Genomic DNA, 27,322 nt, shown 5'->3' with positions numbered 1-27,322 from the left:
ATGAATTGCACTAGCCAGTACAGAACAGGAATATGAGAGAAATAGGGCAAGAAACACACTGCAGTGCTCCACCCTTGTATTTTGTAGTATTACTCTACCTAGTGACTTGACCAAGCCATTACTTTTTTTCTGAAATGACATTTTGCCTGTCTCTTTTACATAATTGCACTAAGTGCTTGTCCTTCTTCCTTTTCTTCTTAAGTGTTTTCTGCTGGAGAAAAGATATGTTGTGTGAATCAGTATGTTCTTCTGTAATTTAATTAATCCACTGTCAGATACAGTGGAACCTTGTTGTAGTTATCTATTATTCAATCTTAGGTTATTTAATCAATGAGGGCACTGTTTAGTAGAAAGGAAGGGACTTTTTTTTTTTTTTGGTTAACCAGCAGTATCTTCCTGTTACTGCAGTGCTTGGAAAGTTCTTTCCCATAGATCTTGTAAACCTAGGCATATATTTCAATATCTTTCATTTTACCTTTTCCCTTGCCTCTTCTGGTTCTCTTGTGGATTCCATGCAAGTAACTCTTTTGGTGTGACCTCCAATGAAGTAAAGGTGGTTTTAACTTTTGCTACAATGCAGAGGCAGTTTCCATAGTTGTTAGTGCTTGAAAACTCTGGTGACTTGGGGTTTTTTTACCCAGCACAGTAGTAACAGGAAAATGTATTATAGCCTGGTTCTCAAAGCAGCCATGCAGATGTTTACAGATAGATTTGGTGCAGGTCATCAGAGTTTACTGTTCTGCTGTTGTTGTCCATGTTTTCAGGATAATAGCACCTGCCAGACCCATCTCTCCAGAAACCTTCAAGTGTTTTGGGTTGTGTTTTACAAGTATGAAATTCTTTTGCTGTTGTTCTCAGTTTCCTCTGTACTTGCAGATTCCATTTCATTTTTTTGTTTGTGTCTTTAGGAGTGGCCCCAGACACAGACTGTGTTGTTTCTGAAATATTCAAATGTGGAAGTTAATCTGTGAAAAAGCAATCAACCCGTCCCCCCTCCCCACACTCCTGAAATCTTGATAGTGTTGATACTGCTATTCATGAACCTTGCATGTGCTTTCAGTTTTGATCTCCTGTCTGGAGCAGAAGTGATCAGCATTCCCTGCTGGAGCTTATGTTTTGCCATAGTCTGGCTGCCCGTTGGAGAGCAATCTGATAGCCCTGTCTGCCACTCGTTCCCCCTGGGAGGGTTGCCAGAAGGCAGGAAGTGTATCTGTGGGGATCACAGTACATTTTGAACAAGATGCTACAGCTTTATCTTTCTTTCGCTCACTCTAATTATTTTAAACAGTCCTAAATCCTTTTTACTGCCCACACTATTAATGTGGTGTGTACTTCAGTGCACTTGTTGTTTGTCATGGTACCTGCCATTATCCAGGTAGAAGCAGCGGGAACAGATAGTTCTGTAGCAGTTTGTGTTCAGCACAGGCGCTGGGGAAATGTGAAACTCCAGACTATGAGATAAGCTAGACTCCAGCAAAAAGCTGGCATTGTGTTGCTTCAAGCATTTAATTAAAATATTTCAATTAAAGCCTCCACTATTACAGCAAAACCAATTCATAATTAAACAAAAAATTTAATTTCCACACAGCTTCCAGAGCTGCCAAGAGATTTCCCATACTGATAGGTAGAAAATTAAAATCTCAGGTTGAAACAATTAAGTACTAATTCCTATTATTTATTTATAAAACAATACCATAAGAATAAAATTAGTTTTAAGAATCATATTGCTGATTTAAAGCGTTGCAAATAGTGTGTTGTTAATCCCCATGAACAACTGAACTACACTGTGACCTGACTTTGTGAGGAAAGTAATGCACATGTGTCTCCCTGACCCCAGAGTATTCCCACCTTTGCCAAAATAGAAATGCCTCTCCTCTTCACCATCTCCCCAAGTGCAGAGGTGGCAAGTTGTATTTATGTTAATCTACTAATTGAATGGCAAATTAAAATATGAACAAGAGTGTTACCCATACCAACAGGAAAACAGTACAGTGTTTGCATGTCAGGGGAATTAAATATTTATGCTTTGTTCTTTTGTTCTGTGAAAACAATCCTATGAACTAGAGCTGAAGAGCACTATGATCCGTTTTTTCTGTTTTGCCTTGACATGGCTTTCTCAGTTTTTTGCAAATAGGCTAAATTTAAGGTTCTTTTAATATACTTCTGTGCCCATAGTAGTTTCAGAGAGGACACATTATGTAGACTGTAGACTGATCAGATACAGTGATAGGTAAATACATATAGTACAGGAACTGAATTACTCTGTGAAGTTTAGAGCAGAATGCTTTTAAAATATTTTAAAAAGTTTATATTGTGCTGAGGGGATTTGATCTTGGGAAATTTGAAATTTGAAGTATGTAAGAATAAATTCTCCTAATGCAAAATTGGGATTTAATTAATCCACCCAGATGTTCCTGAGTTCTTACTGACCCTTTGGTCACATTTTCAGCAACTAGGTAAAAAGAGAACGCTCTTGAACTGTATTGTGAAAAGTAGTGTGCTAAGGAGAATTTTGTTTTTTCAAGTTTTGGAGGAAATGGGTAAAGTTTTGTATTGATTTCCTTTCAGTGGGATATTTTTACTTTGAAATGGTGATAAAAGACCTTCTTTAAAAATACGTATTTCAATCAAAAATTCTAATGCTTGTCTAAAAGAAAACAAAAACACAAATAAAGTTATCAGAGTCCATAGAGATATTTGATCTGCAGCAGAGGTCCTTTGCAGCTGCCCCAGTATAATTGCCAAGCCTTATACAGCTGATGGAAGATGCAGGTTCCTCCAAAGACCTTGGAGCAAGGTAATGCTCGTTGCCTGATGTGATGCTGTCATTCTCCATCCAGTGACTGTAAGGGGGTCATGGGTGCAGCTGGGTAGTGAGCAAAGCAAAGCTATGAAACTGGCCTCCATCTTGTGTGAGAAATCCATAGGTAGAATTGTGTGTACCCAATATTGTTGGTGTCTACCTCTGTCCTGGGCTTCAAGCATTCCCTGGGAGGTGGCTAAAGCCCAGCACTTGGCCACCCCTGGAGAAGGTCACTCCATCTGTGCTGTCACTCCTGAGCCCCTTGGCAGCTGGACATGTGTCAGGGTACATTCTGGAGAAGGTCAACAGTAACAAGAGCTTTGTAACTGTGCTCTGGGAACTGTGCTCTGGTGGGATTTGGAGACTGGTCCCTGGTTTTAGGGCTATTCTCATCTTTTGACTACACTCTAACACACAACACATGAATGATTTTCAGTTAATATTTACACATGGATTTGGTCAGTTCTTGCTTTAGGCCCACTGGGATATGAAAAGAGAATGTTCAAAGCAAGGATAGGGATGGAATTCTTAAATCTGCATGAGAAGAGGACATTCAGTCAAAGAATGGGTGTCTGTTTGCTGGTGCCTCCCCAGGGCTCCTAGAGTGTGGGCAAGGAACAAATAGTAATCACAATTCTAGACTAAAAAGTCAATGTTGTCTAACAATTAGAGTGCATTTTATATGTATTACAGATATTTGTCTTAAAATGAGCAAATTACAGGGCAAACCTGTAGTAGATGTGTGACTTTCAGTTCCATTAGTGTTTCTAATACCTGCAATGGTACTTTGCAGTTTGCATTTTTTCAGTGTTGTGTGACTGCTTTTATTACTTCTTTTTACCACTTGGTCTTAAAAATAAAAATGGGGTGAATTAGCAAGAACCATGAAGATATGATGTCCCTTTCCACCAAATGGGTGGCACCAGACCTTTGTGGAACATTCTAAATGCCCATCTGGGCAATTGCAAAGCACAGTTATTTCTGGAGAGTCGTGGTAGGGAACTGGCTGATTGCTTAGAACAGAGCATATGGCAATTTAGTAATTGGATTAGAGCCGTGGTTTGACTGTATGAGACCCACCACCAATTACAATCTTTTCTATATAGAGATCGTTTTAGTTTCAAGGCATTGTGACACACTGAAGTTTTCTCATTAAAGAGACAGAACTGTGTATTTCTCCATGATATGTTGGGATGGAAATAGCTTCATTAGTTGCTCTGTGCTCCTGCAACTTACAATGTGGGTTACCTAGTGAGGGAGGGAATGAGGTTTTTGTAAATACAGTCTCACTTGTAGATTCTAAGTTATGGTAATTAAAATACTAAAAATGTTGTCTCCTTTCCATTAGTGTAAATCAAGTGAGAAATAATTAAAGCCACCAGAGTTTTATTGGTAAAACAGAGATAGAATTTGACATAAAGCCATATCAAAACCACATGAGAGAAGATAATGCTTTGTTCTTGTTGCTGCCTCAAAATTCAGAATTATTCTAGAAATGTCAGGGACATCCTTGAGTGATTGCCCACTTCTTCAGTGTGCTGAGACTCCCTGTCAGCTTCCTTGGAGGCAACACGCAACTTCTGACCTCTCTGTATGGCACTACAGGAAATTCTAGTACTGCAGACAGATATAATCGCAGAATAATTTAGGTTGAAAGGGACTTCTGGGGGGTCATGTCTGGTTTGGTCTTTTCCTGAAGCACAAACAGGCTGGGTCCAGCTGATCAGGGCCTGACCAGTTGAGTTCTGAGTTTCTCTGAGGATGGAAATTTCATAACCTTCACAGAAAACCTTCTCCATTGTTTTAGGAAAACCTAAAAAAAGAACTATGATATTTTGGGTGGGTAAATAGCAATTCCAGTGTTATAAGAGGTATCAGTAGGATATTGGAAGTTAATGTTGAACAGCTCCAAAATGAAGTAGCAAAGAGATGCAAAACTTCTATAGTTTTTAATAAAATTTGAGAGGTTTTTGTGATTATAAAGTATCGAAGTGAAATGATTTGACACTTTCATATTTGGTATATAGCCTCCTGAAGGGGAAAGAAGAAACCTCCAGTATTTTAAGTTTTCTTTCTCCTTGAGTGTATTATATAATATTGAAAGTCTGCTATAATGTCTTCTTAGATGGGAAACATGAGATGCTGTTTTTCACATTAATTAAAACTGAGCTCTTCAGTGCTAACTTTATTTTTCATTTTCTTCAAATGATTTATGTTCTGTTGATTGGGATGTTGTGTAACCAGCACTCTGCTATCCAGTATCATGGGGAGCCTGACATCCTAGATAAGTGGGACGGCACTGGATACTGTGGTTAGTTACTATTAGATGTTATTAGTCCAGGATGGATTCACCCATCTGCAAATAATCACCCAGGGGATTAGTTCAGGCTTAGCAGTGGCCCTGCTGGAGCAGCACTGCTGGAGCTTGGATGCAGTTGCTGATCCTTTTAGTTTGTGCCATGTTACAGTTCTGTGCTTGGATAAAAAAAGCCTCCCAGGTCTGGTGGTTATAATGGATGGCTAAATGCCATTCTCCATCATGCCATTGCAAGTGCAGGTCCTGGGAGTCAAGATCAGAGGCATCTAAACTAGGTCAGCCTGGAGCTGTTTCAGGTCTGCCAGATTTTTGAGCTCAAGGTATGTACTGAAACAAATCACTTCTGTACCTCTGGAACTGAAGTGGCTTTGGAAGCCATTTAACTACATTCCTGTGCTGCCTCATCTAAGTGAATGGACCTCTCCAGAGTTCACTGACCTCAGAACCAGTTTGAGATTATCTATACTCATGGAGTGGTAATTTTATTTAATTAGTAGAAATAAATTCTTTTTCATTCAGATAAATGAATTCTTAACAAAGGCAAATCACCAAATTAGTTTCTCTTATGATTAAATAATAATTTGCTGATACTCCAAATATAAAGGTCATTCATTGAGAAATCTTGGTGTGAGTCTGTGGGAAGAGATGAAAAATAATAATCTAGTATTGCTCTTCTGAAATCTTAATTCTGTACAGTGTAATGACCCGTGCTCGGTTATTAAAATGTCTCCAAAGAGGTGCAACTGTTGTCCATCAAAGCTTGGTAGACTGAGAGTCATGTAAAACCTCGTGGTTTTTTCCCAAGTGCAATAGATTAATAATGGAGGTATCAGACTCTGAGATACTGAGTTCGTAAGCAAAATATATTGATAGACCAATGTCCACTGGCATTTTCCCAATCAGAATTGTGTTTTCATTTCAGCTAGGAATTGAATTATGGTACAAATGAGTTTCGAATATTTTAGTATTATTGGTATTAACACTGAGTTGTATTTGTTCTTTGCAAGCTGGGAAAAATTTAGAACGATATATTATTTGACTGAAGCCACTGAAAGTTTTTGCTAATGTCACATCAGTAACTTTAGTCTATATAAGTAGTCTTGTTATCATTCTGTAAAAAATACATAAACATATAGTCATAGAACTAAGTGGGCAATGATAAGTATGATAAGATGGGTCTTGGATGCTGTTAAAGTGTTTGAGCAGAACTAGATGTTGAATTAAATCAGAATAAATCTTTGTGTTTTTAGGAATTAAACTTTTGAATGTTTAATAAAGAAGTACTGAAAAGTGTTGCCACAAAAGCTTACTTTGAGGTCCTGCAAAGGATGATGTAAATTGAAGAAAAGTAACAATGGTGTAACAGCTTCAATTTGTTTTAAGCTTTAGTTCCATTTTTTGAGCATGGATACAGCTGTTGGATGTGGGTGTAGACAAATAATATTTACTTACTTCTAGATACTAAAAGCTGATTAGTTCTAGTTTAAAGGAACACCTGCCAAAATAATCATTCTTACATTGTTTTTCCTGCCTTTTTTTTTTGTCTTTTGACATAAAATTAAATTTCTTCGAGCATTCTGGGATGCAAGTTCTAATATTCCTTTCTCCTGTAATCTTTTAAAATTCATTTTATTATATGACTTCACAGCAGCTAGTTCTAAGGATAATGTAGAAAGTGTTTTGCTTTTGAAAATTAAGCCAGTGAAAATCATTACAACAAGCAAATATACTAAACCATGTGGTACACTCAGAATCCCAGTCTGACACAAACCTCATATTTAAGAAAATGACCCCTGTGTTTAAGATACTATTCAATGTGTAGTCATAATTGCATACAAATTGTATTTTCATATCTTACATTTACCATTATGGGGCCAACATTTTCAGTGATTTTTTTTTTAAATGATGTAGAGCATGTCTGCCTGTGTGTGTGGGAAGACTGGCTGGCTTTTGCCAGCAAAAGCAGGTGGTGTTCTCCCACCAGCCACGAATTTGTTTGGGATGAGTAGCGTAGTGACTAACCACCCCACCAGCCTTCCTCTTCAAATGGGCTGAGAGCCACCTGGCCCTTCTCCAAAAGTCTGTACTGATTCAGCACATCTTTGCAGCAGCCAGAAGCATCCCCCTCAGTAGTCAGTGCATGACAGACTCTGCCTGTCCTATTCTGATGTCCCATCACTGGGGCTTGGACTGGTACTACATCCCACTAGGGCCTCATGCATTGAAATGCTCTGAGATTAAACCAGCAGTCAAGACCTCCATGTTTCAGGAATAGTGAACTTTGGCACATTTGCATCGAGGACAGAGATCACTTGGCTGTGTGTATGCTGCTGTTAGGAGGTTGCTCTAAATCAGTTCAAGTATGTACGAGCCTTTCCTCTGCCTAAGTTTCCTATCTGCAGTCAGTGTGTCCTCTCCAAACTAAAGAGAGAGAGCTAGAGCAAAAATTGCCCGTGTAGCTGAGTGAGTTTGTTTGAAAGTTGAAGAACTAACTAGTGTCTCTCAAAAATATGCTGATGCTGTCACAAATCCTAGATTACAGTGAACTCCCATATTAGCTGAGGACGTTGATAAACTTTTACAAATGTTTGCTGCAAGAAGAAGGCTTGGGGTTTTTTCTTTTCTCGCTTGATCACATATACTTAAAACCCAAGACTGAGTCAAGGAGGCCACAGCAAGTGAATAAAACAAATGCTCTCTTTTAAGACATTTTCAAGAAAGGAGTTGAAAGTTACACTAAGCACCTTTCTCCTGGAGAGCCATTTATCATCTTCAGTCTTATCCAAGGATGATACAGAGCCTCATTCCAGCAAACAGTATATCTGGAGTTAAGCCCAAGTTCTCACCAAGGAAGCAAGAGTAGTAATTCACATAATGTCTTATCAAGCGCCTATTTAATTTTTAAAGCTGATTTCACAAGTACCTGCTGGTGGGAAAATAGTGCCAAGTTTATGCTCCCTTTTTACTCAGGTATAAGTTCATCTGCCATCCAGAGGGACCTTGACAGGCCTGAGAGGTGGGCCTGTGCCAATCTCAGTAAATTCAACAAGGCCAAGTGCAAGGTCCTGCCCCTGAGTCAGGGCAATCCCAAGTACAAATAAAGACTGGGCACAGAATGGATGGAGAGCAGCCCTGAGGAGAAGGACTTGGGAGTGTTGGTTGAGGAGAAGCTCAACATGACCTCCAGTGTGCACTCCCAGCTCAGAAAGCCAAATGTGTCCTGGGTTGAATTGAAAGAGGTGTGACCAGCATGTCAAGGGAGGTGATTCTGTCCCTGTGGCCTGCTCTGGTGAGACCCACCTGGAGTGCTGCATCCAGCTCTAAAGTCTCCAGTATAAGAATGGTGGGATCTGCTGGAGCGAGTCCAGAGAACAGTAATGAAGCTGATCAGAGGGCTGGAGCACCTCTCCTTATGAAGACAGGCTGAGAGAGTTGGGGCTGTTCAGCCTGGAGGAAAGAAGACTCTAGGGAGACCTTATAGCACTTAAAGGGGGTTTACAGGAAAACTGGAGAAGGACTTTTTATGAGGGCTTGTAGTGATACAAGGGCTATAACTGGCTTTAAACTGAAACAGAGTTGAGTTAGATTACATATTTAGGAAGAAAATCTTTGCTGTAAGGGTTGTGAGACACTGGAACAGGTTGCTGAGAGAAGCTGTGGATGCTCCATCCCTGGAATTGTTCAAGGCCAGGTTGGATGAGACTCTGAGCAACCTGGTTTAGTGGAAGGTGTCTCTCCCCACAGCAGGGGCATTGGAATTAGATGGCCTTTAAAGGCCCCTTCAACCCAAACTATTCTATGTCTTTATTTGCAATATGATTTTTATCTGTTAACTTATTCTTCTATAAATGCCTTTGAATTTGAACCCACACAAAATCCTTGCTTAGTTTTTTTTCTTTTTTTCCCCTCTATTACCTCTTTCTAAGCTCAAGTACACATAAGAAAGGATACTATTTTCTGATTTTTGTATGCTTTATGTATCTATAGATGAGGAGTATTTATTCAAAATCTACTAACACTTGATGTGAAAAGTTGAAATTTAAAAGGTTTGCATTAACAGTAAGGAGTCAAGTTCTGCACTAATGTGAAGAAAATTAATATAGTTTCCTAATTTAAGTGGCATGATATTATGGCTTCTATAGGCTTTCTGTTTATGAAGCTGCCTGCATTAGCACAGTGTATTGCTTTAAAGAAGTTTTTTGCTTCCTAAGTACAATTCCAAGGAATGCTGTTTCTTCATAATTCAAGGAGCAGTTTTGCTTGCAAAGTGGACAAGTTTTTTTGTGCAATATAGAGTGTAAGGGGGTTCTTTACACAGACTGCCCAGAAAACAAAAGGCAACCATTTGCACAGAACCTTCAGGTAATGCAGATGCTGGGGAGATCCATGTGCCATCTTTTTACTGAGCTTTGTGTTTCTCTGGTTTCCCAGTACCAAATTTTATACATCAAAATCTTCTCAGAGTGATGCTCTTAAAAAAAAGGTCAAACCTCCACTTTTAATAATGGGCTTGACTCATAATTTGGAATTTTTAATTTTGTGCTTAAATAAGGCTTTGCCTTCCTTATGAAGGAAAGTGAATTTTTGAATGATTAGCGATATTTTGTTTTACAGTATTACAAGATAATGCTAAGGTTTTCTTCAGCATTAGGGGGGCAGGCAGGGACAAAGCACAGCTGGAGAAGAAATGGTGTATTCAGGAGTCTGCTGTCTGGCCTCTTGAAATTCGTAATAGGATCAGAAGGCAAAGGCCAACTAAAATGGATTTATCACATCTGTTTTTGAGCTTGGCATAAATATATATATTCAAACGTACAACTTCTATAATACAAGAGGCTTCTTAAGAGCAGATTACTGTCTTAAATATACTGGAATGGATTTGTGAGAACAGTTTTCTTATTCATTTAAACTATTAGCAAAATAGATCAAGTCTTGATTTTAATGTGTTTCCACAGGTATATCTTGAAAGACTTTTAACTTATGCAGAGATAGATATTTGTCCAGCAAACTGGAAGCGAATTGTACTGGGGGCAATTCTACTGGCATCCAAAGTTTGGGACGACCAGGCAGTGTGGAATGTGGATTACTGCCAGATCCTGAAAGATATCACGGTCGAAGACATGTGAGTACAGTTTGTTTATCTTTGTCAATGAATGCCAAGATCTATGTGTATGAGGGTGACAGGAAGTTCTCCCATAAATTCTATGAAGTTTTTATATTTGTGTTGTATCTAAACATGGTAAATGCTGATAGATGGCATGAGATCTGTTTGACAATTGCTTATATAAAAGACATGAATTATTTTTGATTTCTGCTTGAAGTGTATTTTGCCACTGGATGTTCATGCACCATAATGAAAACAGATTTGCAGAATATTTAATGTAATCTTTGACCAAAATCCCCACATCCAGTGACCCTGCATTTATTCACTTCAGCATTATTTACTGTTGTGCTAATTCTCCACACCAACAGTAGATGAACATGTAAAACAAGCAGGGAAAAAATTGTGATCCTAATGACCCTAAGATCATTTAGCCATTTTCTAAATTGGTGCTTTTGGGGTTTAAGGTTTCTTCCCTCTGTATCCTTACAAATTAGTTTGCAAGATGTTAAAAATCTAGTATTTTAACTTGAAAATGGAAAAAAAATTTCCATTTTTCCATTTTTTAATTTGATGGCATTCTTAAGTACATAATTTAACGATTCTGATATGTGGCTGGATACTCCAATCATATTAGGAGTACATTCAAACAGCAGTAAAAAATAACTATCATAAGAATAAACACAATTATTATCATAATGTTTACAAATACTAGAATGAGTCTTCATTCACTAAATAGTCTAGTACTTCCTTTGTTTGGTGGGTTAACAGGTGTTATGTACATTGTCTGAAGTGCCCTGGGCCTGTATCACCCACGTGTCCAGGGCTGAGTGACATACAGTGTGCGCTTTCTGGGCTGCCCTTCCCTGAGCTGGTGCGTGTGCGAGGGCAGTGCTGGAAGGGATGCAGCTGGAATTGCCACTGGGATGGTGCTGGGGGTGGCCAGATCCCTCATCTACAGCTTGTGTATTCAGAGGGTGACATTTTTAGCCTACTGGTGCACCCCTCTTTTATAAAAACCAGTAACAATAAAATTATTGAAAATATGTTCTAGTACAGTGCCTGCATGTTTCAGAGCTCTCTGAAGCAGAGCAAAGTATCTGTAATGAGAAGTATAAAGACTTGTCCCTGCTTTTGCTCACTTCAGTCAGGATCACAGCCACTGGAGAGCGGATAACCCCTCTGGGAGGAGGGAAGGAGGGAAGTAGATGAGAAGAAATTTTTAGGCAGCCAGAATGGTTTTTGAATCTCAGTTCGCAATCTCAGAACAGTGAAAGGCCAAGCATTTTTGTGAAAGGAGCCATAATTTAGTTTCTTAATATTTTGCTGTATGTCAGTTTTATAACTGATCTGAAAATGATCTGTAAGGGAAAGGTTGAATGTTAGGAGTCAGCTGATTGTTTTAAATTAAGCGTGTTCATGCACTGCTAGATAAGTCTTATAAATTTTGAGTAGCTGTCATTGCTCAGGCATTATAAAAGTTATCTCTAAATCTTGTATTAACAAGCCATTTGTAATAAGGTGGGGGTTTTTTTCACCTGAATCAAAGTGAAAAACACAAAGCTTGCATTGCTGTGGCAGGCTGTAGATACTTTCATTAGTTTTGGGGAAAGTTTTCTTCAAAATACAGGTAGGAAACACCACGTAATGGCATTTCAGTATCTGTTTTCGAATATGTAAGCTACTTTAAAGAATGGTTGATGATGGTTGTTTTCTGACATAGCCCAGACAGAATGAAGTTTCCAGAATAAAAGGGAGAGAGATAAGAGGAACAAGAACCAAAATCAAGCCCGTCACATTTCTATGTGCAGTATTATTCCATGCAATATAATTTGATAATGCTTCGTTGGCTGTTGGAGTGTTTCCTAAATGATTTTGCTAAATTACTTCTTTCCTTGATCCTTTTCATACTTTTGAGTATTTAGTAGCAGTAAGGGTCTCCCTTCATTCACTCATTCTCCAAGGCAAATCTCAGTGCTTTTTTAAAGTATTTCTGAAGCTGAGGCATGACCTCAAGTGCTGAACAGCTGGAAGTAGAGTGACAAGTTTGAATATGCTGTGTGAGGGTGTTAATCAGAAATGGGTATAAGCATGAGTTTTGAAATGGCTCATTCTCAGGGTTCTACTTGAAGGCAGGTGATGAAGCATATTGTGGTGGTGTGAAAGGAAACCAAAAAAAGGCGTTATTGTTTTTGACAAACGCATGTGATGGTGCTACTGTTGGAATTTGCACTGGAGCTATTTACTCACATGGCAGACTTGTGTTAACATCGGCCCTCTTTCTGCACTGTACCTAAGCCAAGCTATGTTGAGTCCTTGTTCTCAAGCTTTTTAGCTTCTTAACCTTCTCTTAAAGATCTTGGGGTTCTCATAAACTGCAAAACCAGAAGTCTTTGGGGAGCCCGAGTTCTCTATATGGTACTTGATGATCTGGTTCATGGGCTTTGTGTTTAGGGCTCCTTGTGAATCCCCCAGCAAAGATGTTGTTGCTTGTTGACATGGTGCTTAGATTCCTGCTGCCAGTTTTTCCAGATTTTTTTCCCCATCCATCTGTTGTGCGTTGGATTTTTCCTTATTTCTTATTTTTCAGGTAGTTGGGACAGTACAGTCTGATGAGTTCAAAATGTCTAGCTCTAAGCAAGAGGGGGCTGTTCATTGTATTAGTAAGGCAGAGGAGCTCTAGGTCAGAATCTTCAGCTGCTGTGAATCATTCAGCATAAGTGTATCTTGCAAAACATCTTGCAGACTTTTCAGTGTTTTATAAGTCAGCATCACTACAGTGAACTGTGCCCTAAAACCTAGTAGAAAACTTGGGAGGACTGAAGTGCAGTGGGTATCTGTAGTCCTGTATGTAGCATTACATTGAATTTCTGTGTGAGTTTGGGGAGTGCCCCAGGGAAGCACATGTAAAGCAGTCTGAGGTCGGTGTGTGGTAGAAGAAGGGTATGGTGGTTAGGTAAATTACATTAGTTCAAATAGAAAGCATTTGTGTGATTTTGTCCTTTCTCAGCTGTAGTTATTCTGCTGACCTAACTTTCAGAGCTGGGAGCTGGGGCATTGTAGGAGTCTGAGGCTAAGTATTTTTCTTACAGTTTTGAGGATGCTCTTCAAAAGAGGTACAGCCAACATCTTTTGCCATTAAAACAGGCTTTGTATCATCCATTAACATAGATCCTTAGGCTTAGCTTGCAGAAAGTAAAATCTTGGCAGTATAAAAGATAATGACCTGGATTTTTCATAGACATCTTAAAATGTCATTTTTTATTTGTTTTTTTAAAAGCTGGAATCTTCAACAATGTGAATTCTTGCCAAAGAGTCCATATCTAGCTTTTAGTTAGTCTTTTAATGTTAATTAATATTTATCAATATGTAAACATAGAATTTTGGCAGAGAGAGAGTGAGGATAAGTACTGTTACCAGTACTTTTTATCCTCAAATCCTTTCTCTTCTACTGCCAGCTGTGCAACCTCTATTGCACATTCCTTGCACACTAACACAGCAGTCAAAATGTAACTTAAAAGCAGTGTCACAGTCAGTGCCTGCTGGTAACATGGCAGTCCCTGTGCTCTTCAGCAAACATCTGCAGCTTTCAGCAGCTATTCATGGTTTTTATTTCTCATATCTTGAAATCACTGATTGGAACACACCATATGTCCCTGTATAAATATTACATAGGATATCTAGCCACTGCACAATTTATGAAAATTTCCAGACTTTAATTTTGTTGATTGGCTTGTTTCTCAACCTACTTTTTAATGTACTGGTGTAGGTAATAACATATTGCTATACCAAAGCTTTACAAGGTGGGACCTCAAATAGAAGCTCTGTTCCTGTAAGATATTTGGACAAACACATTTGTTTTAGGTGCTGGAAAACAAATGATCACTATTGTGAATTTTGGTTGCACATCTAAGGGAAAAATTGCTTTATGCTGTTCATAGAGAGAGCATGCTGAAAAATTCAGGTTTCCCATGACTAATTCTAAATGATTGACTATGAAAGACTGAAGAGAATAAATAAATTCTCCAGTAATTTAGGTGTTAGAGTAATTTGCAGCATTTATAAGACACATCTGAAAAATTTAGGGCATGTGTGTGTGTTGTTTTGGCATAGCTGTGTGTGCAGACCCACCTAGTGGAGGTACAGCAGAAACTACAAGAACTTTTTTTTTTCTACTAGCTTTTCTTTTCCAATTACATTAGCTAAGCTGATAAAGGTGCCCTTCCACTAGCAAAACTTTGTGCCTGGACTTGATTGGCATCACAGTTGCAGCTGCAGGATGCAGCATCTCATGTTCTTCACTGCCCTATCTATGCTGATAGAACGGTAGAGTAGGTCAAACCTTAGGCTGGAATAATCTGGCAAGAATAAGAAATGAACTTGGTTTAGACTATTTGCAATTTAAAGTAAAGTTACATTCAGAATGCTTAGTCTGAAACACATTTTCACATTTATCTTCTTTCTACAGGAATGAGCTGGAACGCCAGTTTCTTGAGCTGTTGCAGTTCAATATTAATGTTCCCTCCAGTGTTTATGCCAAGTATTATTTTGATTTGCGTTCCCTGGCAGAAGCAAATAACCTGAGCTTTCCTTTGGAGCCCCTCAGCAGAGACAGGGCATATAAACTTGAGGTAAGACACTTTCTTTTTAGCATTCTCAGTGTTAAATATATAGAGGGATTTGGAATTTCTTCATTGTTTCTCCCTTCTGTCTTTTCCCCAGGTACTGCCATGACATACTAGAGTATTTTGTGCCCAATTTTCATAATGGTTTTGTTAGTGCTTTGAGTATTTGTGGCTATGGGGACAGCTTTTTGGCCCAATTTGCTTCATACTTTGCCTTGCTTTCCATTTCTTTTTCAATTGCAGTTGTCTGTGTTGGCCTAGTGGAAGTACACACAGGTACAGTCTGTTGTTGTGTGTTCATTTGGGTTTCTTAAAACTGTTTATCCACCTTAAAGGACAAAATATTAACAAGTTTTGCTGAAAACAGCTATTCCATGTTCTTGTTACCTGCTGCTGCTTCACTTCATGTGGATCTAAGTCTGTTATCTCCTGTGGTGTCTTTCTCAGCAATGGCAGAACAGAAATGAGCACATGCCTTTAGTGAATAAGTAATGAATGCTTATGAGACCTGAAAATACCATATGCCCAAAGCACTGTGTTGGATGATCTGGACCTGTGAAATGCTGGGCACTGTGAATACCCACAGACACAGGAAGAATTTAAATCATCACCTAATTGTGGGCCCTTTGCAAGACTGAAATACATTTTTTTCTGATTTTTCTGATATGTTTTTCAAACAAGGGCATTATTGCATGCGTGTGTACACATTTTGTTACTAATTTGGGAGATTTCTTATTCGATGCTGACTGCTTTTAACATAACACATCTTTAATTACATAACATCTTTGCACTGAAGGTTGTTTGCCTTCAGGGTTAGAGTGAACTTTGCATGTTCTGAAATTCCTAGTGCTCCTGTAAAACAGGCAGGCAGTACTATGCACATTTTTGTGGGGGGAAATGGTGTGTGGGAAGTTTAATTGGCTTGTTTGTGACTTTAATGGGAACAGAAAGTGGTGGAAAAATCAAAGCAAATTTCACTAAAGGTGTATTTCTCATTCTTTCTAAATATGTCTTCTAAATTTCATGGATAATTCCAATAAGAATGTAACTTAAATCTGTGTATCAAGTGTGATCTAAATTTGCATCTGATTTTGTTTTGATTAAAGAGACTATTAAAAAAATTCTTTTGATTTGTAATCTTAAATGAAAAGAGGTAGTTTATTGAGTTATAGAGCTCTTTGCTAATAAGTGCTGTTACATATCTTAAAATTAAATTAATTACTTTTTGATTTAGCACACAGTTTCATAACAGTTTCTGTTCATCTATATTGCACATAACTGTAGGTTGCAAACTAAGGTTACAATGACAGCTCCTAAAACCTTAGAAGAAAAGGAAAATAGGAAATGATGTTAAATACCCAGAGAATACTGGTGATTCTTCTGTACTAACTAAAGAAAAGACATATTTAAAAAGAATTAATGAAATATTTTTTAAATAAATCTGTATTATTAAAAATTTTTCATGTTGGGGATGCTTTGTGCTGACAGCAGAAGCTGGTTGTAAATAACCCTGCTAGTCAGAGGATGTCTTCAGGGCAGAGAAAGAGTATTTGCTGTAAATTCAGCTTGGTCTGCCACCTCCTTGCCTCTGTTCTGTGGCCAGAAGGAAGGGAACTGCCTTGTTCCCTGGCAGTACTTGGTTGTCATTAGTGTGCCCTTGAAACTACTTGACAGCATAATTTATAGCCTAGTTCCCTGAGCTCAGTTAAGCATTTAGCTTGCCAAGAGTTATCAAAATGCATTTGCAGCACTTCTCTAGGTCTCTTGTGTGCTGTTCAGACCAGAGTTGTCTGTTTTTAAAATAGTTGCCTGGATTGTCAAGTGGAGTAGATGTAGTACCACACAGGTTGTGATATTTTTGGTACTGAGGGAAAAGCTGCAGCTGGTGATGAAGCACAACAGGCTCGTGGCAAATGTACACATGCAGTGGAAGGACTTGTCTTGTCTGATAAACTGAAAGGTCCTTGCTCAGTTTGAAGATTTAAAGCAACTTATTTACTGGCATGGGAGATCACGAAAGGTCTTGCACAGAGAAATGGTAATACTGTAATGCAGTTTTGATGCTTTTGCATTTTAATGCTATTTTACATATCTAAAGCAGGAGTATTAGATCTGACATGGCAGAATCTGCATTGCTATTTCTGCAAAAAACATGAGGCTGACATACTTGTGATGAAAAAAGCTGTCCTAAAAAGACCAAGGGCAAGGGTGGTAAATACTGTTCCACATGAACTGGAAACATTGGACAAGATCCATCAGCTTGGAGGTGTTATGAGAGGTTGTTAAAATTCCATCGATTTCCCAAGCATCTGCAGTGGGTGTTTTTCCTTCTTGTTCTCAGAGTTGTCACTTAAGAACCAGCTTTGTCTTTTAAATGACTAAATGATTAAGTAATTTTTTCTTACCTTTCGTTAATCAGTGGACTAAAGTGTTGTGAATTTGTTACAACAGCCCACCTAGTAGTGAGAAACCTGTTTTATGAACCCTCTTGGGATTTTCCCTGTTTTATCGAATCAGGCAAGTTAAAAATGGCAAATAACGTTTCATTACATCATCCAGTCTGTCCACCTGCCAATGCAGTTTGTTCCAACCAGCATATGTTGTAGTGTGTCTTCTTCTTCCTTTTAATTATGTCAAATGTCAAGGCTTCCTTTGCTTCTCCTGAGAACTGTTTTCTAATATGGGAGATTGTTCAGCCAAGGAGGTTGTTGGATGTCCAACCTTAACCCACTATTTTGTAATTTCCTACTCTCACACCTGGTTATTCTCTCGTGTGCTGAGCTAAATATGAGTCAGATTCTCCTCTTTGGGGTAAGTACACAAAACGTGCCTACCCTGCTGCTGCTTGTGATCTTAGCCCTGTGCTTGTTTGAAGGCTGGGTTTTGTAGGAGCATTTGCACTCCCAATTTAAATGACTATATGTTGTCTGAGCTATTTATTGTTAGGATGTTACTTGAGCACATAGCTCAAACCCTTTGAAATATTTGCTGAATTTTCCTGACTCTGGGAGTTACAGTCCTATAGATCAAACAGAAAACAAATAGGAGAAAAATATGTAAGTTACAAGTAGAGAAGTGTGTTTGTATCTCTTCAGCTTCCCAGCGTCACAGGAACTGTTTACAGTCCTGCACGCTTTGTCTGTTCAGATCCCTCTTATCCAAGGAGCTAAGGGAGAGCAAAGCAGAGCAAAACTCACCTTCTCTTTTGTTAGGAGTAAACAATTACTTTTTCTTTCATGCTCTATAAATTAAGAAGAACCACCACCATCACTTTACATTTTCCTCATATACAACCCTCCCAGACTTGGTGCTGTCTGTCTCTGCTGTTTTCTCTTGTGTGTCAGTTTTTGGAGGGTGTGCAGCAGTCACAGCAGTCCTTTGTGCATTCCTGGTAGTGAAGCCAGAGCCAGCCACGCTGTTTTTCTGCCCTGCAGAAATGTGCATGCAGCCAAAATTTACACTACTACTACTACTTACTACTACTTTTACTACTTCTTCTACTGCCATTCTCCCACCTCCTTTCACCTTACTTATCCCCTTCTCCAGTGACAAAAGTCTCATCTAGAATCATGTAACTCAGCAGAGGAACTGGCTTTAGTTCCGTGAGCATATATATAATGGAAGAATATGTATGTATGCATTCTAGCTGATTACATATATTGTAATCAAGTCCAACAAAATTTCACATGATGGAATAGTGTTGCTGTTTTAAATAATATTTTGATTTCATATCAGAAATGGTTCCTTGCAACTCTCAAAAATATTTTTTTATCCTAACAATAAAAAGCAACAGAAATACCAGATGAGAGAAGAATGTTTATAACCTATCTGGATATATTTTAAATGAAGGACAAAAATAAATATTTACAATTTTCTGCTTTTGTCTTGTTTCCCCATGTGTTATGCTAAAGTTGACTAACTACCTTGCCAAATAGGATCCAGACATCAACTTTGTAAATTACTTGAAAATGAAGAGGCATCTTTAGATACAGAACTGCTTTAAGTGGGAGTCACTGTGTTTCTTATCCATATGAACAACCAGCATCTCCTAGAGATGCCAAATATTAAATGCTACTTCCAGGCAAAATTTCATTTTGTCTGACCCAGTGCCAGAACACAAATATCCCTGTGAATGAGGCAGTTTTGAAGTGGTTACCTTCTCTGACTGTTTGATGCCTCAGGTAATAGTCTAATTTGGCAGCTGAAAGAAGCTGAGTTCCACCTCAGTATGTCTATTTGTCAAGCCATACCTTGGCACATGATTTCATGGTAGTATTTCACTTTTAACCTATTGAATTTTAAATCCAATTGAATTGCATAAACTCTCTCAGTCCATTGAGTTTCTGGTTAAATAAATAAATTGTTATTAGGCAGTTTTAAGTCTGTTAAATTAAGGTCTAAAAAGCAATAGGAATATTTCTTTTATTTTATTCTGTTCTCTTCATGTGCACCATGAAAGAAAACTGTATGAGAGTAGTCTTAATAAAAGAAAGTTCAGTTTTCAGCTGAAAAGCAGAAACTGGTCTCTTAGTGGTGGTAGTTTTTATGTTGTTTAGGCTTGGGGTGTTCTTTGTGTGTTTTGGAGGAGTTTGTTTAGTTTTTTTTTTTTAACGATGATTTCTGGCTGACTTGATAAAAGCATTTGGTGAACTTGCTCTCGAATGTGAGTTGTGTACTTCTGTCATACCTGCCTCTGGTCTTTGCAGGACTATTAAAATTAAAGGACTCTTCACTGCTACAACTTGCTATGCTGTAGAAGTAAAGGTCAAGAAAGAAAATGATGATCCATAGAGTCAGGCTGTTTAATTATTTGTAATGCCCTGTTTTATAATCAAACACTTGTACTGGTTTTGTTTGTACAGCATTTTTTATTAAACATCTTATCTTGAGACACCACTTGAAAGCATTCCTTAGTAAATAAAAATACTGCTTTAGTTCATCTTATGTTTTGATTTAACCTTGAGTACTCCTTGCAGGGAGCTTTCTCTGCAGCTCTGCAGGTTTGATCACCAGAGTTAACATCTCTAGTGATGCCAACCATAGCCTGTCCCAGCTATATAAACTCTACTAATTAGACAGGTTATTTTAATGCACAGTGCACAGTATATTTATGCATTGAGGTCCATAATAAGTACTTGTTTTAGACTTCACTAAAAACAGTAGAAGAAACATAAAACATTAACTCCAGTATAGCATAAAAGGAGTCAGTGCTTGAATAATGTTTGTTTCTCTCTTTAAAGTCTTTAAAATTGTTATGTGTTTATAGTGTAAGTTGAAGTATTCTGAATATGAGTTATGTTTTCCTCTACCACTATAAAGGATAGCCTGATCACACAGAAATCACCACCTGCTTCCAAGAGGCAAGTGAACATCAGCTCTGGAAGCAAAGTAGGACAACTGTTCTGCCAGACCATTGCTCAGTAGAGAAAAATAAAATTACTACAGAACTTTTTAGGAAATAAAAAACTAAGAGCTGCCTATTTCTCATCTTTTCTCTTACAGGCCATTTCTCGCTTGTGTGAAGATAAATACAAGGACTTCAGGAAAGCTGCAAAGAAACGGTCGGTCAGTGCTGACAATCTGACTGTGGTTAGATGGTCCCCTGCGATTATCTCCTAACAGAGGAGTCTGGAATATTCCTACGGACGTACTCTTTCATCCATCCATTTTTTCGGAGTGGGCTGGGGGCGGGGGGATAAAGAAAAAAGACTTTTGATTTTTTTATTTTTAAATCTGTCAAGCTGCCTTTACAGTGCCTCCCCATTGTGTAGCACACAAGAGAAAACCCAGTGGAAGGAGAAATGGGTGTTCGGGACAGATGACGAGCAACAATTTTTTTCTCACTTTCACTAACAGCTTTACACTTTTTATGAGGAAACAGCAAAGCAGGTGCTTGAAAGAAGAAACAAAAAATGAAGTAGAGGCAGAAAACTACATTTAAGAACTGTGCCATTTTCTATTTTACTGTACTCATGAAGGGAAATGGCAGCATGAAAACAAACCGTATAGTCAGATGACTGTGCACTAGAGGAATGAAGTTGGGAGATTTACATCTTAATGGTTTCTCTTAATATCTTTTTGTTGTTGTTGTTGTTGTTGTTGTTTTGCGTTCCTCATTGCTGCTTCCCAGGATAAATTCTTCCCTTTGCACAGCAGGAAGTAAAAAGTCTGTATTTACAGTAGCACAAGCCCCTGAATAAATAGCATTGGGTTTTTTCACTGCACTTTTCTCTGTAAGCTGTTTTATTAGCATTATTCTTCTTAATTATTATGCATATGTTACATTTCTTGTATGCCTTTTATTGTATTTCTAAAAGAGAACTTGACCATAGTGCTGAACCAAAAGTGTGTACTGGGATCAGAAGATCTTCGTTATTTCATGATGTCTTTTATTTATAGTATACTTGGGTGCGTGTGCCTTCCTGAGTTCTTGGAATCATTTATTTTTCCGTCATATAAAGATACAGTTGTGAAAGTCTTGAGATGGTGATGATAAGACTTGGGCCAAATCTCTGAAATTTGCAACAGATCTTTTGATCCTTTTTGCAGATTTTCATAGCATTACAAGTTTAGCAGAATTCATTTATTTTGAGGGAGAATTTTTTTTCGTATGGCCTGACTAGTTCATTCCTTCACCTCCAGGTCCATTGTTGCAAGCAATATACTCAATTTTTATATGTTTACTTTAAATCAAAGTAAGTCTGTTTATATAAAATAAAAAATAATAAAAAAAAGTTCCAATGAGAAGGCCTTTAGAAGCGCAGAATTCAAATATTAACAAGGTATTTGTCACAAGGAGATCTGATTTGGAAGCTAAAATACAAACCCTCATGTTTTTCAGCGTAGGTGCTTACAGAAATTAAAAGTAACCGAACAGTGGACATAATTTCCAACTCTGATTATTAAGCTCTTACTATTGTTGTTACTCTTTCCCTCTTACTGTGGCTGTTGCCCTCTTGATAATTGGAAGAAGCTTTTATAGAAAATCACTTGTCAGTATAAGCGTATTTGCTTCGTAACGCCCCAGGGTGATTTTCTTTCTTTCCCAATTTTTTCTTGCACAGTTTCGAAAGATAGAGCTAAACCTCTCAGTTTCCTGAAATCCTTTCCTTGTGACTATCACTGAAATGAATGGCAACAGACGTCCCTGATTTATGCACCATAACGATTCCATGTTTGTTTTGTTAAGCCCTATGGGCTTGTAGCAAAGCTGGGGGCCCAGAGATGCACACTTGACTCCCAGAGAGATGCTAATCAGGTGCTTCCGGGCAGAGAGGCACCAGCGGGATTGAAGCAGTGAAACCAAACAGTTTTCTGTTAACTTTCTAACGTGATTTGTGTAGTTTGAGACATGAAGATTTTGTCCATAAATTCTCCTGATGTTCTTTGGGCCTTTAGAATAATCTAATTCTCATCACTTCTCGTTGTGCCAATGCATCAGAACTGTGAGTGTCTAAGTCCATTTTTCCCTTGAACGTGGAATGTAAGGCAAGTGTTTATAACAAATTGCAGCATTTGAAACCTCTTTACAGATAGTATCAAAAGGAACATTTTCAGAGCATTTGAAATTCATCCTTTATAAGCATAAATTGAGGCTTTAAAATATGTAAAGTATTTTGATTTATCAACACTTTGCTAAACTATTTTCCATTTAACTTGATATCAGGAATATTGGTTTTATCCATTTCTGGGTGATAGAGATATGAACTTTGGATTATGTAAAGATATCAATGCATCTACTATAATTTTTGTGAAGTTTATTAAACTACTTTAAAGATTGTATAGTCTATTTATTGTATGTATGTACATACAGTCTGATACTTTAAAAAGTGGATTCCGTAAAACCTGGCTTAGTCTTGTTTAGACTATTGAATATCGTTTTAGCCTTGTGCACTGGACTCTACCTCTGTATAGGAGAATTTTCCATATTCTTAATTAGTACTGACTCTGTGATTAACTTGGTTATGTTTCTTGCACTAAGAATTAAAAAAATCTGCTGTAAGTGTGGATTTTTTCTTTAGTTTTGCTGTATTAATCCTCTACATTTAGATGGATGTTTCTTTCCCTCATGGTTATAGAATAATTCTTTGCCTTTTCTTTCGTTTGTTCCAGGGTTGCCAAAAAATACAGTACCTGTCATTAAATCTGAATGAGTGTCTTTTGTTTGCAAGGTATTCTATACCAGGTAATTAAAAATAATTATTATTTAGGATTATGTTGTGTTTAGTGTATTTTTTTAAGCATTACTGTATGGAAAATGCCATTGCAAAGTTAGAGAATCACCTGGGATGTGAGAAGGGAGGAGAACAATATAGCATTTTAATTAACAGCACAAATACATTGTGTTTTGCTGTAAATGTTTTCTGGATAAAAGTTTTCATTATTGCTTTGGTCGCAGGCTCAGAAATTAAAAGGTGTGGGAGATACAATAAACCTGTCCCTTCAAGCATCATTGTCTTAATGAATTATTTTTATATGATGAGTCAATGGGCCACTTGTTTGGTCATTATGCATTGTTATTTAGATCAGTATTTGAAAAAGGCATCTTATAAGGCTTTTAATCAGGCATCCCAGATCATGCAACCCAGAGGTGTTTCCCTAATTCCTCTTTCCATCTTCTTTGTTTATATTTGATTTGCTGTTTATATTTTATTTTTTGTCAGTGATATGTATCATTCTGACTGATACTGTTCTATGGGACTGAGAGCAAAAATAAAACAGTGAAATCACCTTTTTTCACCTTCCACAAACCCAGTCAGTCTTTCACATGATACATATTTTCTATTGCTAAAAACATACAAAATCCTGCTAGCAGGGTAATGGTATCTGTTTCACTAATTGAGTTTGGGTTTGGTTTTTTGAGAGAGTGATCAGCATATATGGCTTAGTTGCTGTTTACATTTATGCAGGGTGAACTAAGATTTTGTTTTTTAACACCTCTTTCTCTACTTTCCAGCTCTCCTAATGACAGAAACCTTAGCTATAATATAAAGATTAGAAGTAGCAAAACCTCATCAGAAAAGGGTGATGGTGTAATGGTGGCAGATGACAAAATGACAGCTGGTAGTGTTGGTTATATATAAAAATAACAGTATATGTGAAGGGATAGAGAAATTGAAAGGACAGGGAAAACCCCAAAATCTTAACAGCTGAAGCAACAAATTATTTACAGTCATCCTTAGTTGGTAATGAACATTGCATTTTCCAATTACATGTTTATGCTCCTAACTGAAGTGCTGCACATCTACTGCAGACTCATATTGCTCCCTGCTCCTCCTTGGTGTTCATATGGAATGCACTCAACCTAACTTTTAACTCCTTCATCCTTTCTGTTTCAAACACATTTTCTGTAATAAAAAATTTATTTTTTTTACTTCAATTGATCACATTTTATTTGTTGACCACATTTGCCTACCCTGCAGTGGAACTCCCACATAGTGTCTCAAACAGGTTCTGAGAAACCAACTCAAATATAAACACAAACATACCTGTGTGAACATGGGAATGTATCTACAGTCAAAGTGCAGGAAATGTCTTTCTGCTGGTTTGTTTTTCTCTTCAGCTGAACTCTGTCTTGAGGAAACCATAGAACTGATGAGACTGTCAGTTGCATAAACTAAAGGTAATGATTGAAGATATGTGACAACCGCCATTCAGAGAAAATACTTTAAAAGGAGAAACAAGATGCAGAAGAAAAGCTGCTGATTGTAAGGAAACCAATAGTGATAGCAGACATGGGTTAGATACTGAAAAGGATTGTTTTCACTGTGTGTGTGAACCTGCTTTTCTGGATCTTCTTACAGGAATCCACAAAAAGTAGCTGATGAATTGCAGAACCACAGCTTGAAAATGACTGAATGCACTGAGGGCAGTGAGAGACACTGAAACAGGTTGCTCAGATAAGTTGTTGGTGCCCCATCCATGGCAGTGTTCAAGGCCAATTTGTATGAAGCCCTGAGCAACCTAATCTAGTGGAAGGTGTCCTTAATCCTTAAGGTCCTTTCCAACTCAAGCTTTTCTATGATTTGTCTGATTATAGCCAAGAAAGCCATGCCTGAGTTTACTTCTGTTGCCTGGCCTGGACCATTGGGCCTCTTCCCATTAAAGGAAGAAGCCAACAGGATGGCAGGTTGAAGAAAGGCAGGTGACAGAGCAGTACAAATAGACTGTATTTGTTTTGTTCCTTCTAGAGTATTTGGTCTGATACAATTTGTTATTTAAAAAGAGGGTTGTTTTTTTCATGCCCTTTATACCATGTGTAACGTTTCAGCATTATCAGCGTGGACTTTCAGCTGTTACAGGAGATATTCTTTGGTGATGACATTCTGAGTAAGCTCCTTGGTGTGGTGATAGGTGACAGTATACCTGTGTTTCCCATATCAGTTGTCTGTAATCTCTGTAAAGAGTTTGTAAAGCTCACTCAAGGCACTGGGCAGTATGTTTTGGGAAGATATCAATAGTCTCTATAGATGGAGGGCAGCAAATAACAAAATGTCACAAATTGTGTTTTATAAAATACAATTTCCCAATATACTTACATAATTTACTTAATGTACTTACATAATTGTTTCAAACCTTTTTTCCTTGCATCTCTGACACATAGACTGGGGTGCTTTGTAACTAATACAGTAAAACTCTACAGCTGGAAAACCTCTGGAACTAGCACTGCTGCCCCTTTGAATTCACTGGCAGTGAAGCAAATCCTCAAAAAGCAGTTGAAGACTTGCTCATGAGGCCTTAACTAAACAGGCATTAGAGTAAGACATCACCTTCACGTAAGAGATTCCACAGCATACTGAAGTCTAGAGCTAATTCTAATTCTGTGTATTTTCTTGCTTCACTGCCTCTGGGTTTTCATGCCCCTTTATTTTAGATGTTAATAAAAATTATTCTCCTTTGAAACAGTATCTTGGGAACTGGCAGCTGTAATACACTTGTTGTCTTATATTTAAACCATACAGATCATCCTGTGGCCACATACTTCTCTTTCATGTGCTTCAGACAAGTGAAGCATTCTTCTGTAGAAAAAGGAAAGGCCAAAAAGATGGGGATTGGTGTGTTAGAAGAGTTATGAGGCACAATTAGGTGTGCATTGTTTTAAAATAATCCAGGAGAAAAAGACAGGGAAATGTATTTGTACCTTCTGTGCTGTCAATAGCAAAAGGTATTGATGATACCTGAAGTAGGGTGTGAATGTTAAATTCCTTGGGCAAAGATCTTAAGGTGATATTGTCTCCCTTCAGTGGAACAGGATATGCAGATTGTTTTGCCACAGATCCTGGGACCAAATGGCATAGAAGAACACACTAGTACATACACCAAGTAACATGATGAACATACATGAACATCATGCATTGGAATGGCAGAACTATCTTGCTGTTGATACACAATCTAGCAGCATTTGGAAAGTATTGGTGGTCAATGTACTTACATATTAACATCCTATTCCTTTTGTGGCCTTACAGTAAAAGGTCATCCTGTGTACGCAAAAGCTTAGTACACTTTGTCAAGTACTAGAATATAATCAGTAATATTTGGAGTGATGATGGCCAGGCTTCATGAACGAAGATTTGGGAAGGGCTCTCCCCACAAGGGTGTGTCCTTTGAGCCTGTGCAGTGGATTTTTTAGGTGAGGCACAGCGTGTGCAGAACTGGCCCCACACTTTAACTCCTCAGGTTCATCTGCCGCGGCCGAGCGAGCTTGGATGGTGACAGTGAAGTCCTCAGGACTAGAACCTACAGCCCCCAGTGTTCCCAGGAGATCTCCCATCCAAATACTAACCGGGGCTGACCCTGCTTAGCTTCCAAGATCTGACGGGATCGGGAGTCAGGGTGGCATTTAACTGCCTAATATTTGGAGTAGACTTTACAAAAAAAAAAAAAAGGTAGAAGATCACCTGTTAAGAAAAAACGGTGTGGGGCATAACTTGGTGCTGCTGTGGGGCTTCATCATTATGAACGTTGGGTAGGGAGCAGTAAAGAGAATCAGCTGTTTGTGACACTTTCCAGTACATGTCAGTGACACTTTTGAAGTCACAGGGTGGAAAGGTGAGAAGAATTGTAGATAACACCCCCCCCAAAATAAAAACAACCCACACCCAAGTCCATTGTAGTTAAATAATTTTGAACAGAAGAGGGAAATTGTCTTCCAGCTTATGTAGTTGCTTTGCACAAAAGTGAAAATGGTTTAAATGTCCAAATCACCACCAGCATTTGTAACATTAAATATTTAACTTCCTTATTAGTGTCAAAATGTATGTATCTTATATTTTACCATAGGAATGAGTCCACAGTTTGAATGAGTGCTCAGTGGTGTTTTATAGGGCATCTATTCTAAATCTGTCCTCTGAGAAACTAGACAAATAATTCTTGTAACCTAGGAAAATATTTGGGTGTATCTTGATACTTTTGAATACTGTCAGATAAAGTGATCTCCCAGGTTTGCTTGGATTTGACTTTGGGTCAATGATTCCTTC

General features: G+C 38.1%; 1 protein-coding gene across 4 annotated transcripts in view; it reads left to right on the top strand.

The window, feature by feature from the left end:
* The window catches only part of CCNY (cyclin Y), a 118,155-nt gene extending 94,860 nt beyond the window's left edge, over positions 1-23,295 (top strand). For all 4 annotated transcript variants that reach the window (XM_071559897.1, XM_071559900.1, XM_071559898.1 and 1 more), the window contains 3 exons: positions 10,076-10,242; positions 14,690-14,852; positions 20,349-23,295. In XM_071559897.1, the coding sequence (XP_071415998.1) occupies positions 10,076-10,242; positions 14,690-14,852; positions 20,349-20,465 (447 nt within the window). In that variant the 3' untranslated portion in view covers positions 20,466-23,295. The remainder of the gene's footprint in view (positions 1-10,075; positions 10,243-14,689; positions 14,853-20,348) is intronic.
* The last annotated feature ends 4,027 nt before the right edge of the window (positions 23,296-27,322 follow it).

Source organism: Pithys albifrons, chromosome 7 (assembly GCF_047495875.1).
Source record: "Pithys albifrons albifrons isolate INPA30051 chromosome 7, PitAlb_v1, whole genome shotgun sequence".
Taxonomy (NCBI): Eukaryota; Metazoa; Chordata; class Aves; order Passeriformes; family Thamnophilidae; genus Pithys; species Pithys albifrons.
Note: the sequence above shows the minus strand (reverse complement) of the source record. Positions and strands in the feature narration are given on the sequence as shown.